The sequence below is a fragment of the Mobula hypostoma genome, chromosome 17 (assembly GCF_963921235.1).
Source record: "Mobula hypostoma chromosome 17, sMobHyp1.1, whole genome shotgun sequence".
In the NCBI taxonomy this organism is placed as follows: domain Eukaryota; kingdom Metazoa; phylum Chordata; class Chondrichthyes; order Myliobatiformes; family Myliobatidae; genus Mobula; species Mobula hypostoma.
The window spans coordinates 13,846,653-13,860,242 of record NC_086113.1 but is presented as its reverse complement, the minus strand read 5'-3'; the positions used below and the strand labels follow the sequence as shown (position 1 = coordinate 13,860,242).

At 37.5% G+C, this 13,590-nt stretch overlaps 1 protein-coding gene across 1 annotated transcript in view; it reads right to left on the bottom strand.

The window, feature by feature from the left end:
• dnah5 (dynein, axonemal, heavy chain 5) overlaps positions 1-13,590 on the bottom strand; it is a 249,007-nt gene that overhangs the window by 49,489 nt on the left and 185,928 nt on the right. Inside the window, exons 54-62 of the mRNA XM_063069583.1 lie at positions 12,483-12,636; positions 11,868-12,135; positions 10,409-10,640; positions 9,112-9,226; positions 7,288-7,464; positions 4,462-4,665; positions 3,576-3,755; positions 2,198-2,335; positions 751-886 (exon numbers count right to left, since the gene is read on the bottom strand). Of these exons, the coding sequence (XP_062925653.1) occupies positions 751-886; positions 2,198-2,335; positions 3,576-3,755; positions 4,462-4,665; positions 7,288-7,464; positions 9,112-9,226; positions 10,409-10,640; positions 11,868-12,135; positions 12,483-12,636 (1,604 nt within the window). The remainder of the gene's footprint in view (positions 1-750; positions 887-2,197; positions 2,336-3,575; positions 3,756-4,461; positions 4,666-7,287; positions 7,465-9,111; positions 9,227-10,408; positions 10,641-11,867; positions 12,136-12,482; positions 12,637-13,590) is intronic.

Below are 13,590 nucleotides of genomic sequence, written 5' to 3'. Positions count from 1 at the left end.
AAAGCCCTGCCCTGCCACACACCAGCCTGCATTGAAATATTCCTGGACCACAAAAAAGCTCAAAGCCAGGAAAATCAAAGGCAGTCACAACAACCAAGAGGGAAATCAATGCTGCTTAAATACTTTTTTTTTCCCCCTTTTACTCTAGTTAACCAGTTTCCCCAAAGAAATCGGTGCATGGCTGTGAAACCCAATCATAGATGCAGTTATGTGTCTTAAAACTGTGACACTGATGTAAATAAAGCCTGAATTTGAAGCAACTGTTACTTTACTATTCAACTGAAATAAAAGCTTCCACATATTATTAAAATACATTTCCTTGCTTTAATTCTTTTGTCAGAAAAATATTAATGATGAATAACCTTTCATGATGCTATCATCCACGTTGCATCCATATTTCAGAATTATTGTTAGATTTAACATTCATATCTTTATCCATTTTACTAATTTTAAAATATTTCCTTTCAATATTTTCCTCTTTCAATATTTTTATTAGTTTCTACATATAAGAATACAGAGTACAAGATATATATTATAAATCAAAAAAAAGATAAAATAATACCAAATACATATTAGAATCACACTTGCAATCACATTACCCTATATTCATGTAAATTAAATTAAATCATAATATTGAAATGTAATAAAAATATTTCCAATGCTGCAACAGCCAATTCTATTCTCTTGTGTTATCACACAACTCACTGGCAGGAATGGCTTGCTGAACTCAGTAATAGAGACTGTACTTACCCACGAGCCGCTTGGTTTGTGCTGAAAACTCCTTGCATTGCTCGGTCCACCGTTCCTTTTCACCTGCCAGTCCACTGATGAGACTGGAAGCAGTCTGCATCTTACATCGGCATCGTTCAGCATCCTCCAGCAGTGCCTAACAAGGAGAAGCATTTCAACTAGACTTAATGGACATCAGGGACACATGATCATGAAATAGCATATGACTCCTGAAAACAGACTAATTACCGTGTAACTTTCAGGTGCAACTAAAGCTCACAGTCAGAAACTCATCTGAAATTGCGCCTCAGATCTCATCTGTCAAATCTCCGAATTGTGAAATTATTCTTATTATGTAAAGTCAAAATAGATAATGTCTTCATATTCACTTGATGCATACCTGAGTGACAGCTACGTCTTTCAGGACACGGAGAAAGATGGTACGTCTGAGGTATTCTCAGTGGTGGACCTTCAAGATTCGAAGTAAATTTATTATCAAAAAACATATATGTCACCATATACAACCCTGAGATTCATTTTCTTGTGGGCACAATCCACAGAATGTCACCGATGATCATCAGCGCCATCTTGTTAACCTTGAAGTCCCATCTGAAAAACACTCTTTACCCTGACTTTCTTTTGCACTTTGTCTAAGTAACATTCAATAAGGAGTGGTACTGATTCCTTAGGTTTGAATAGATCTCCTTGACATTTGCACTGAATTCAGCACATCTTTTGACAACATGAGCACAATAAAGTTAGGTTGTTACATTTAGGTCTTTGTGGAGTACCTTTAAAACCCTAGCAACATCTGAATGGGGTGCATGTTTCAACCAAGAACTGGGTTATTTTTTGCTGAATCCACCACTTTGTTCCCTATGTTTGAATTTTGAAGTAAGTATTTATTCCTGAATATCAGTTTACCTTGCACTGGAAAGTGATAGGAAGCTCTCAGCTTGGGTGTTAGTTTTCACCAGATGAGAACATAGGCAAGATTCATTGCTAGAACCTTCTTTAATAGAATTGAAAATATACTTCACATAGTAGGCTATGAGGAGTACTTAACTTGCGTGTTATTGACACATTAATTATTGTCTGTGTATGTGGTATCTACCCAAGACAGCCAAACTGGCCAATAGTTAGTCCTGACGAAGGGTCTCGGCCTGAAACGTCGACTGCACCTCTTCCTACAGATGCTGCCTGGCCTGCTGCGTTCACCAGCAACTTTGATGTGTGTTGCAATAGATAACATTTTTTTCTCAATTAGTTGCTTTGTGACATGCATAATAAGAATCTTTCATCTGTAGATTCATACTGCTTAAAGAATTTGTACAGTCTAATCAGTAGTCCTAAAAGCAATATATATTTTCACATATAGTTAGGGATGAGAAGTTATTCCTTGTAATTGAAGGAATACACTAAGTATATGTTAAAATAAAAAAAAAATCTATTATCATTTAACACTCACTTGCTTCTCTGTCATGGCCTTGTCGTATGCTGCTTGTACAATATCCAGCTCTGCTTGTTTGGCATCCAACTCTGCTTGTGCCTTCTGGAGATCTAACATGGCTATGGCCAGCCGATTTTCCTGGATTGCCAAATTAGCCTAAGACACAAAAAAAAATATATATATATATGCATTCTTAAACTATGGCTTCAAACTGCAAATTATAAATGCCAGCATTTTATCTACAAAATAAGTGGGTCTGCAGCATGGCATCATCCAAGGATGCAGGGACAGCTTCTGCTTATTTACTGATAACAGAAAGAAGCATCTATATACTTTTGTTACTTAACTAATAGCCACAACTTCTTGCAGCATAAAAGAAGGGATGATTTTTGACTCAACAAAATTTGTCTTTTGCCCCTATCTGTGTTAGAGTCTCAAGCCAATCAGACAGACAGATCACAATTTTGTCATGGTGAACAATCCTGGAGCTAGCTCTAAAAGTCATCTTTATTTACTGCAGCATGATTAACCTTCCCTCTGCTTGCGAAACAGCCCTTTGGCATAACTACAAACAACTTAACCTTTCCTGCTGTTTCTACGATAGATAATCTAAACTCACCTATTCTAGCTTGTTTTGCAACAAACTTCATTGCGACCTTCAATCTCATACTCATATCAATTTCTTGTCCTTCGATGTATTAAATTTAACATAGATGTTCTCTGCAAAACCTTCCCAAACAAACTCCCCCAAGTCCTTTACTTTTTCCAACAATTTAAGTCTTCTGATACCTTCCTTCCACTCCTTGTTCTCCTCCTGCGATTTACCTCCACCACTTTCTCACCTTACTGTTGTCCCACATTTCACCCAGCTCCTAATTTTTCATTTATCACTGTTAGAAGAGATTTTAGAAGTTCTAATTTTTTTTGTCTTTTGCACTCTAGGCTACTCTCCCTTTCCAATTCCTTCTTCATTTATCAAAAATTCTTCAAAGGGCCATATTTTCATTCAAGTCAGATTTCCTAATACCTCTCGTATGATTCAGTGTTAAAGTTTACATCCACCTAAAAGAGGTCCAGATATTCTTCTATTACCATGTTTACAGTTCATTTCCCTTTTCAGGCTGACTGATAATCCTGATCTACGATGATCCTACTACCTTCAGTCCATACAAAGATATATTGTGAATAGGTTAAATAGATTTGATGGGGATAGATTATAGATACATGTGACAGAAATGTTCTGTTTGACCTAAATCTATTCAGCAGGTACCCATGGATCATACATTTGTTTTTCTCATCCTGCTTCTGCAATCTTTTACTGCAAAGTTTTTCTTTGAAACTAACTTTCAGAAATGTTTAGCATAATGTTAAATACTTTCACCTTAATGTACAGTACCTTTAGTGGTAAAACTTCTTTGTTAATGGAAAAGAAGGACGCCATAGCCTTTGTCCAGGAGCAAATTCCTGCTACGTTGCCACAGACTCTCCTGGCTGTTTCAATATTGTAGTCAGTCATTTCAAAGTAAGGCTGAAGTAAATCAATGACTTCCTCATTAATCGTGTCTTTAGGAAATTGCTAGAATGGTAAAATAACATAAACAAACATTAGCAAGGTTCACTGTTAACTGCGAAAAAATCTAATTCTATCTATTAAAAGACCATTACTATGATCTTTTTACATAATTATAAACCAAGTTTTGCTGTTTGGTCACATGCTTTGGGAGTAATATTGCATTGTACTGTATGTTCTTGTAAAAAATGCATTTAAGAACTAGCAAAATTTAAATTACAAAGGGGCCATCAAAAACTTCAAACTGGTATAGTTAGCCTCATTTTTATGCAAGTTTCTGTTTTGGCAGCTAACACATTTTAACTAGATACTTGAAACCATAACAGAAGTATTGAAGCATGGAGCAAGTATAGTGTTAAAATATAGTTTCTGTTGATCCACATAATATGAATTCAGCAATACTTAAGGTAATGCTTACATGCTAGTTACCCTGCCTTCCTACCTGCAGAACAATTTAGCTTTGAGAACACATACTTTAAACAAAAGAGGTAATTAAACTCTAAATAAAACTATTGCCAAAACATACTCTCTTAAGTTAGCAATTTCTAAAATTAAACCTACAATTTTCTAAATAGATACTGAATGCTCATATGAGTGTAGCTCTGAAAAAATCCTATCAATTACGTGCACTTTCTATTTTGACAAAAATTCGAAAACAAATAGTATGCTTTATTCAGCTAAGAAAGAAAAGAACTCTGAATAGTTTGCTGACCTGAAGATTTTGCAGAAAGTTTCCTGCAGTCATGAGCTTCAAAGACTCTTGCCACGAAGGTATTGTGCAAGCCCTCTCGACGTCAATTTTGACGGCGTTCACTCTTCGCTGGAAGAGCAACAGTACGCAGTCCATGATACGCATGATGAGATGAGGTGGTCTACCCAGCGTGCGCACTGTAGCGATATCAGCTGGCTTAATAGTCTATGCAGGTAAACACAAGAACAAAAGCAGGCGTCATAAAACATAAATTATTTTCATCTAATGCACTTAATTTACTCTGGAACTACTGAGCCATTGTAGGCTGTGTCTGAAATTTTATTGCTTATTTATCATAAATCAATGCAATCTGAATGAGTATGGATAGACAAGCTCCTCAGTGTCTTGAGATTGATGCAAATTATTTGTGTTTTACCAATCTTCCAACTATTTCTTTCAAATTTAGCACACTGATAATGTTAAAAAATATATAGAGTATGTCAGGAACTGCATGTAGTAATAAAGTAAAATTTAACAGATTCAATATCTTCCGGCTAAAGAACTCATTGGATTTGCTGGGTAATCAAATTGTCTTCAAATTCCAAAGTCAGTCATCCCTGCAGTGTTTTGCTCATTATGTTCTGGTCTTGATGAAAGTTCTCGGCTTGAAACACCAACTGTTTATTTCTTTTCCTGGATGCTGCCTGCCCTGCTGAGTTCCTCCAGCATTTTGTGCGTGTTGCTCTGGATTTCCAGCATCTGTAGAATTTCTTGAGTTTATAGCGTTCAGCTCAGCAGAAGCCCTGTTGCAGCAGGAGGAACACTGAGTGATAGGGTACATGTTCCAGGTAGGAACTATTAAGATTAGCCTCTACTGAGAGATTTTGAAGAACTGGGTTTGGAACTGATGCATGGAAAATCATAGATCCACAACCTCTGGATTGTTAACTGATCCATGTAAATTCTAAAAATGGAATTATATAACTACTCAATCTATAGAAGTATTTTTAAAAACTAAAGTATTAAAATAAAAACAATTTAAAAACATATAAATGAGAATTGTCCCGAAATACAATCATTTATCTTTGTTCCAGTCAAAATTCAAAGTTCAAAGTACATTATCAAAGTATGTAGAAATTATACAACCTTGAGATTTGTTTGCTTACAGGCAGCCACAAAACAAGAAACCTGAAGGAACTCAATTTGAATAGAGACCGACACCCAATGCGTAGAGAGAGGAGAAATACACACAAATCATGCCAACAATAAAAGCAAGCAACAGCATTCCAAATGAAATGAATCCATAGACACAAAGCCCGGAGCAGCTGGAGCAGGCCCATGAGTTCCTGGCATTCAGTGTTCCTCCAGCTGCAACAGGGCTTCTGCGGAGCTGAACACTATAAACTCAAGAAATTCCGCAGATGCTGAAAATCAGTTCATCACATAGCAGGGCAAACATCCACGAAGCTCGCAGATATGAAGCTGGAGCAGCCAGAGCAGTCTCACAGTCTCAGCACTGTGGAGAGAGGAGTTAACATCGCGGAAGAGCGAGCAGAATCAGCCCGACTCTCGTCTCCAGTCTCAATCCCCTGCCTTTTCAATCTCTGTGGGCCTGCAGTTAAACAGCGGGTCGTTGTCCCCCCTAGGACTCGGGCCCTGCCGCAGCGATACGCTCTGGGGCCCAGGTCCGCTGAAGAACTTACTGCACCAGGTTAAAAGTGGTGCAGATTTTTTGAGTGAATTCCCTCCATAAGCAGTGGTGAGCCTTAGGCAGAGTTCAACAGCAAATACTGTATAGGAAACGAAACGGCAATGAACAGCTACAGATGGAACTGCTGAACTTCCCCCAAATCCAGGCAATGTATCCAGTGAATATGGAAAGAAAAATGTGCTTCACACATCCACTGTTTTCTGAGATTGCAGCTCAAGGGATAACTGTAATCTTCAGTGTTTGGCCCTATCGTCCTACCAATTTAAAGAATGAGTGACGATCACAGTGCAACATATAGAGTTTAGCAAGATTGGTCTAACCATTTTCCCTGAATTGATAGTCCAAAACCAGGGACAAATGTTTCAGAATTAAAGGGTCAGTCATCTCAGACTGAGAAGAGAAATCTCTTTAATTAAGTTTATGATTCCCCATCACCCAAGGACTGTTTTATTGACCGATTAAGTAACTCAAGAACAAGATTATTGATTTTTGGTTGTCAAGGGAATCAAAGAATATGGGGCAGTGAGAGATCATCCATCATCTTATTGACTGGTTGAGCAGAGTCAAAGGATTGAATACTGTATACAATGCCTTTGACCACTGCTAGACAGAGATACTGATTTTGCTAAATTTATGTGCATTTGTTAACTCAATGTTTTACCCACTAGCAACATATAATTTCACCAAGAACTACAAACTGAGCCTGCAGATTGTATTTCAAATGGGCAGCCATTTACTGCTAATGGACAACTTAGAAGAAAGCCTTTGGTGCTTTGTTCCCAGTTTTCATCCAATGATGCAAATAGACAAAATAACCTCTACTTTTTCAGATGACAGTCCAATTGCTTCAGTAACACCATGAATTTCAATGCTTTTTAAGTACAACTATTTTTGTTCAACTGTTCATTAGTCAGGCAAATGCTCTTTCCCAGAGATCCAGGATAACAAAAATAGAAAAAAGTAAGCGAGGATGCAAGAGTCTAGATGCTAGAAATAAGGAACAATACACAAACCACAGGAGGAACACTGAAGGTCAGGCAGCATCAATGGAGGGAAATAGTCAGTCGATGTTTCAGGTCAAGACACTTTATTAAGGTTCAAAAATCAAGACAGCAGAAATAAATGACTTAATTTACCTGTAGAGCTGCCTCAGCCTCCTCCAGAGCAGGTTTTGCAGCTTCCAGCTTCTCTTCTGCAATGGCCTTGTCTGCTGATATACTATCAACTATGGCCTGAGCTTTATCCTTGACCTTTTGAACTTCTACCTTTACCTTCTCAGAAGCTTGAGCTTTCACAGTAACCTCCTTTAAAACCTGAAAAACACACAAAACAAAAATTCATAAGCTATCAATTCTAGTCTCAAAACAAACACTGAATCTCTATATTGAAAATGGGATTGAATTCTGGTTTAGATCAGTTTGACAATGGCTGATCTCTGCATGATCATTTCATACAATATACAAACAGGTGAAGAAATGGTGCAAACACAGGGAATTCTGCAGATGCTGGAAATTCAAGCAACTCACATCAAAGTTGCTGGTGATCGCAGCAGGCCAGGCAGCATCTCTAGGAAGAGGTGCAGTCGACGTTTCAGGCCGAGACCCTTCGTCAGGACTAACGAAGGGTCTCGGCCTGAAACGGCGACTGTACCTCTTCCTACAGAAGAAATGGTGCATGCAGCAACAGTGTTCTCGGATGATTATGTGCAGCAATATGGATAAATTAAAGAGATATTTTTCCATTTCTCTTGCAAGATCGCAAACAACCTCCTCTTTCAGGTCCTGAAGTTCTACAGTACATATGAAGATTGGAGGTTATAAACCTCATGACACATTTTGACACAGAGCTCTACAAGACAGTGAACAACAAGTTTCTTACAAGCATACTTAAACACTTTGAAAATGTATTTTAATAGTTATGCAAATATTTAATGTATTTTGTGATATACAGTATTTATCTGTGCAAGTGTGAAATATGTGTAAATAACAGTTTTTTTTAAATGACAAGATCAATTTGGTTGGTCCATTTTGCAGATTTAATCATGAAGGCTTTGAAAACATTCACCAGTTTGAATGGTTAGTTTTAAAATCAGTGTTTGATATATATGCTTCTTACCTACTAGTTAAGCAAAAGCGGCTGTATTTCACTGGTCAATTTGCACTTAATTGGTTAACATATAGGAACTTAAACAAATGATTAAACAATCAAGTGAACAATTGATGTCATTTTACTGGGATTGTATCTTATTTTTAGTTTAACACCATAATTTCCAAGGTGATCCATACAGTACACAGGATCTACACACCTCTTCCTAAACCATCTGTAAAAGTAGGGGTTAGATTCGATGTAGAGTTCGAATGTATGTAAAATATAAATCAGGATGTGTTTCAACTCATCACTGGTACACGGTTTATGTCTGTGCTACTATTAAAAGGTAGACACGAGGAATTCTGCAGATGCTGGAAATTCAAGCAACACACATCGAAGTTGCTGGTGAACGCAGCAGGCCAGGCAGCATCTCTAGGAAGAGGTACAGTCGACGTTTCTGGCCGAGACCCTTCGTCAGGATTCACTAGTGGGTTTAGGCTAAGGTCTGTAACAATGTCAACGGACTGGTGTTTTAAGGTTTGACATATGTTCCTATTTTGAAAATGTTTCATTCAGTGTGGGAAAACTCAGCATATTTTTTATCTGGTTACACTTTCCGAACAATTCAGTGGATTTGGATGATGGGGGGATCGGGGAAAAGAGAAAATGGACTCGTCGTCTAAATCTGTGTCCAGTAATTTTTCCTCCTGCAACTCACAAAACCCAGAGAATTGCCCACATTTAAAGCCAGATTTTTTTTAATTGGTCACAAGGAAATGTAATCTTTTAAATATGTACGACTAAAGTTTTAACTATGTAAACAAGTTAAGAACAAAAAGATTTCTGAAATATTATTTTGTTAAAATACACACCATATCGGCCTTTTCATTGGCTACTTGTAGCTCTCTCTCTTTCACTTCCAGTTCTTTACTCAGAGCAGCCACTGATTCTGATGCCTCCTTCAATTTCTGAAGGCCTGTATTCATTCTGTGGAACAGATATATTTTGGTTCAACAAATTCTTTGGCAGAGTAGCTATCTTAAAACAATATGAAATCAGGTAAATCCATTTCAGCACCAAGTTTCAATTAATTATGCTTTCCCATTTTGCACTTTTTCCAAGCTTTACTAAGTAACATAGTAAATTTATCATGTTAATAATTCTATATTCATTGTATAACAATACAGCTTCTTTTACTTTAAGGTTAATAATTTAATGGTGAAATATGAAATGATGTCAGGGTGAAGGAGTAATAGGTTATGGATTAGTGGTATTTTCGTGTATGCAATTAATATGGTAGTGACAGGAGATAAGTCAGGGGGGAAAAAAAAGGTTGTTTTAGCCAAGATTACACATGATTTGCTAAATCAATGCTTATAAAAATGGTATGTCACTGAAGACTTCAGCAAATTTGTACAGACGCACCATGGAGAGCACTCTGTTTAAATCACCACCTGGTACGGCGGCACCAATGTGCAGGATCATCAAAAGCTGCATAGGATTGTAATTCAGTCAGTTCCTTTATGGGCAGTGACTTCCCCACCATTGAGGACATTTTCAAAAAGTGGTACCACAAGAAAGTGGCTTCCATCTTTAAGGGCTTTCACCATCCAGAACATGGCCTCTTTTCATCATTACCATTGAGGAGGAGGTACGAGAGCCCAAGGACCCACACTCAACATTATATAAAAGGCATCGGATTTCTGAATGAACTATGAACCCATGAACACTAACTCACTTTTTGCTCTCCTCTACTCTTTATATACATCTTATTGCAGCTTATAGTTTAAAATGTATTGCCCTGTACTGCTATTGCAAAATAACTAATTTTATGTCATTTATCAGTGATAATAAACCTGACTCTGATTCTTAAAACAAAAAGTCTTTTGTACCTCCATCCAACAGCTTGACACGATATCCATGCTATTCTCTTCAGCAAAAAGGGTACAAATGCATCTGCCCATACAATATCTTTACTGTGGTACAGTATCGAACTTAGCTCTCTTCCCCATCTTGATCCTTGATCCTGTTTACCCCTCTGTCTATTACCCACGAAATGACTAATGATGCACTTAGGGAAGTCAGAATAAATGTCAGTTTAACTAGTAACTTACTTTGGCAAGAGTAAATTCACTTCTGTAAAAAAAGTTGTTTGCATTAAATTCCTACCGATTTGCTAACGTTTGGAACTCAGTGTGCTTCTCTTTGTAGACTGCTTTGTATCCCTGGATGAATGAGAGATAGGATCTTGGTGTCACGTGAGTGGATCGGCGATGTCTTTGGAAATAGTCCACACATTTCTCAGCCACTCCATCTTGGAAGAATCCCATGCATTGCACCACCTCCCTTTTGACCTCAGTGGTGCAGTCAATTTCAAAAGAAGATAGGAAGTGCTCAGAAACTGTTGGAAAAAAAACAACCAATTTAATCTATAAAAAGGGAAATGAATTAAATTGTTTGTACTTATACTACAAACAAAGTGAACAATTGTTCTGCATAAAAGAAAGTAGCCATATTTTCACTTTAATCTTCGGTTACTGCCGAGGAATTAAAACTGCAATATCTACGTACTGGCTTCTCAATATTAAAGTTTACTTTACTATAAATATTTAATTTAATAGTAAAACCTAACTGTTGTGTTCATTATAGAGGGATAGTGCAGAGCACACCAGCCTTGCAGGATATTCAACTGAACTTTATTGATAGCCTCGCTTGTACAATATGTGAACACCTTCCATGTGGGAGTGGGTAACTGAGTGACACAGAAATACTCTATTAACTACCACAACACTAACAAAAAGGAAAAATCAGTTCTTCAAGAATCTTTTTACTATAAAAGTGAAACAATATAAACAAGTACATATAAAAGTTGATTACACACTAGATTCCTTCAAAATCTTATTGTATATCTTTATAAGAAATAAAGGTATCCAATGATGCTCTTTTGAATCTCCCTGAGGCATTTGGCTGCTGATAGCTATCATCATAGAAATATAAACTGTGGTTATTTTAGATTAAAACTAACTTGGTTCATCTTAAACCCACTTGTTTATTTCAGAACACATTATTTTTAACACAACAAGAAAGTAAGACTTTAGTTATCCAGTAAATTCCTCAGAACACTTAACCAAAAGCAACTATCTCACGGTCCCATGTTTGATATCATTCATTAAATACAAGAGGAATCCCCAGGATAAAAACATCACTACAGAGAGCATGAAAACACTCACAGAGTTACTGGTACTCATGCTTATTCTATAATTACTGTATATATTTACTCCAGCAACACACAGCAAGAATGATAAAATTCATTAAACAAATCTACATCTTAAATAGACAAACGTTATTGTCGCCTGTTAGATATCAATTTGTACAAACACCACTGAGAGTATTACTCAAACTCCTCTTTGAATTGCTTTAAGGCTGATTTTAGCACATTTAAATATCTGCTTTAAAATACATTGAGCACCTTCAGTGCTCAAACCAAAAGTTAACCATCAGAAAATTCCCTTCACAGTTCCATATTATTCATCAAATATTTGATTGATATATTCTTCGCAATTTTAAACAAACAGCATTCTGCAACATTAGAAACTTTGTCAATCTGATGTTATGTGCTTCAACCTACCAGCAACAAGGGCATCTTTGGGCCAACGACTGAACCAGTCAATGGTGCAGCCTGAAATGAGTGCTGGAAACTTGAGTGCTCGATTACGGAATTTCTCTCCCACTGGTGAAAAGCACAGTACTACATGAAGATTCTGACGAACTCTAGTCATGAAGTATTCATACAAGTTTTCAACAGTTGGGGGCCTGCGAGGATACTCCTTCTTCATTACTGGTATCAGATTACATATAACTTCATCTAGTTCATCCCGTGCAAAGAGGTTAGAAATCTAAGATCAAAATAATATTTGAAAACCTAATGTTAACATGACAGCAACTAATAATAACAGGAAGTTAGTGTAGTGGAGCATGCAATCTGCCAACAGTTAGACCCAAGATTCATTCCCACACCAAGCTGATAAGAATTGGGAATGCTGTCAGCTATTCCTACCCTGCCCAGTTAATGAAAGAGCCTATGAACCACAGATGGAAGAAACTGGTGCTTCTTTATTTTATTTTAAACATGACAAGTTTTTTCGCCAGAAGGACTGCGACAGTGGTAATAAAAATAATCATAAGAGTTCTACAGACCTGAAAAATATGGCAAGGCGTTGACAGCACTAACTGATTAACTTACCTCGCCAGATGACAGAACGTTGTTCAAATATTCAAGGAAAGACTCATCTTTGATCTCATTATCTGTAAAGATGAAGGTGATTCCCTTCCCTTGATGACCTGCGGATTTATACAAAATCTTCAGATCCTCCATCAGGTTAGAGCTGTTATATGACCTGAGAAAAGGAAGGAGAAAGTACACTTAGTGGCCACTTTATTAGGTACACATACTCATTAATGCAAATATCTAATCAGCCAATCATGTGGCAGCAACTCACTGCAAAAAATCATGCCAACGTGGTCAAGAGGTTCAGTTCTTGTTCAAACCAACTGGGGAAGAAATGTGATCTAAATTACTTTGATCGTGAAATGATTGTTGGTGCCAGATGGGGTGGTTTGAGTACCTCAGAAACTGCTGATCTGGGATTTTCACGCACAACAGTCTCCAGAACTTACAGTGAATGGTGCAAAATCCAAAAAAAAAACCAGTGAGTGGCAGTTCTGAGGGTGAAAACACTTGTTAATGGGAGAGGTCAGAGGAGAATGGCCAGACTGGTTCAAATTGACAGGAAGGCAACAGTAACCAAATAACCACGCATTACAGCAGCGGTGTGCAGCAAAGCATCTCTGTGTGCACAGAACATCGAACTTTGAAACTGATGTGCTACAGCAACAGAAGACCAAGAACATACAGAAATACATTTAGGGGCCATTTTTTACTTATCTCCTCTAATTAGAGTATGTACTGAATGTATTTAGCTTATTCAAAGAAAATCTATTAAGTCATAGAAAGGAATACATGACAGAACCTTTAATGTTCAGTCGGCCTTTTCTCCTTGGAGCGACGGAGGATGAGGGGTGACCTGATAGAGGTGTATAAGATGATGAGAGGCATTGATCGTGTGGATAGTCAGAGGCTTTTTCCCAGGGTTGAAATGGCTGGCACGAGAGGGCACAGTTTTAAGGTGCTTGGATGTACAGAAGAGATGTTGGGGTAAGTTTTTTTTTAAACACAGAGAGTGGTGAGTGCGTGGAATGGGCTGCTGGCGATGGTGGTGGAGGCGGATACAATAGGGTCTTTTAAGAAACTCCTGGACAGGTATATGGAGTTCAGAAAAATAGTGGGCTAT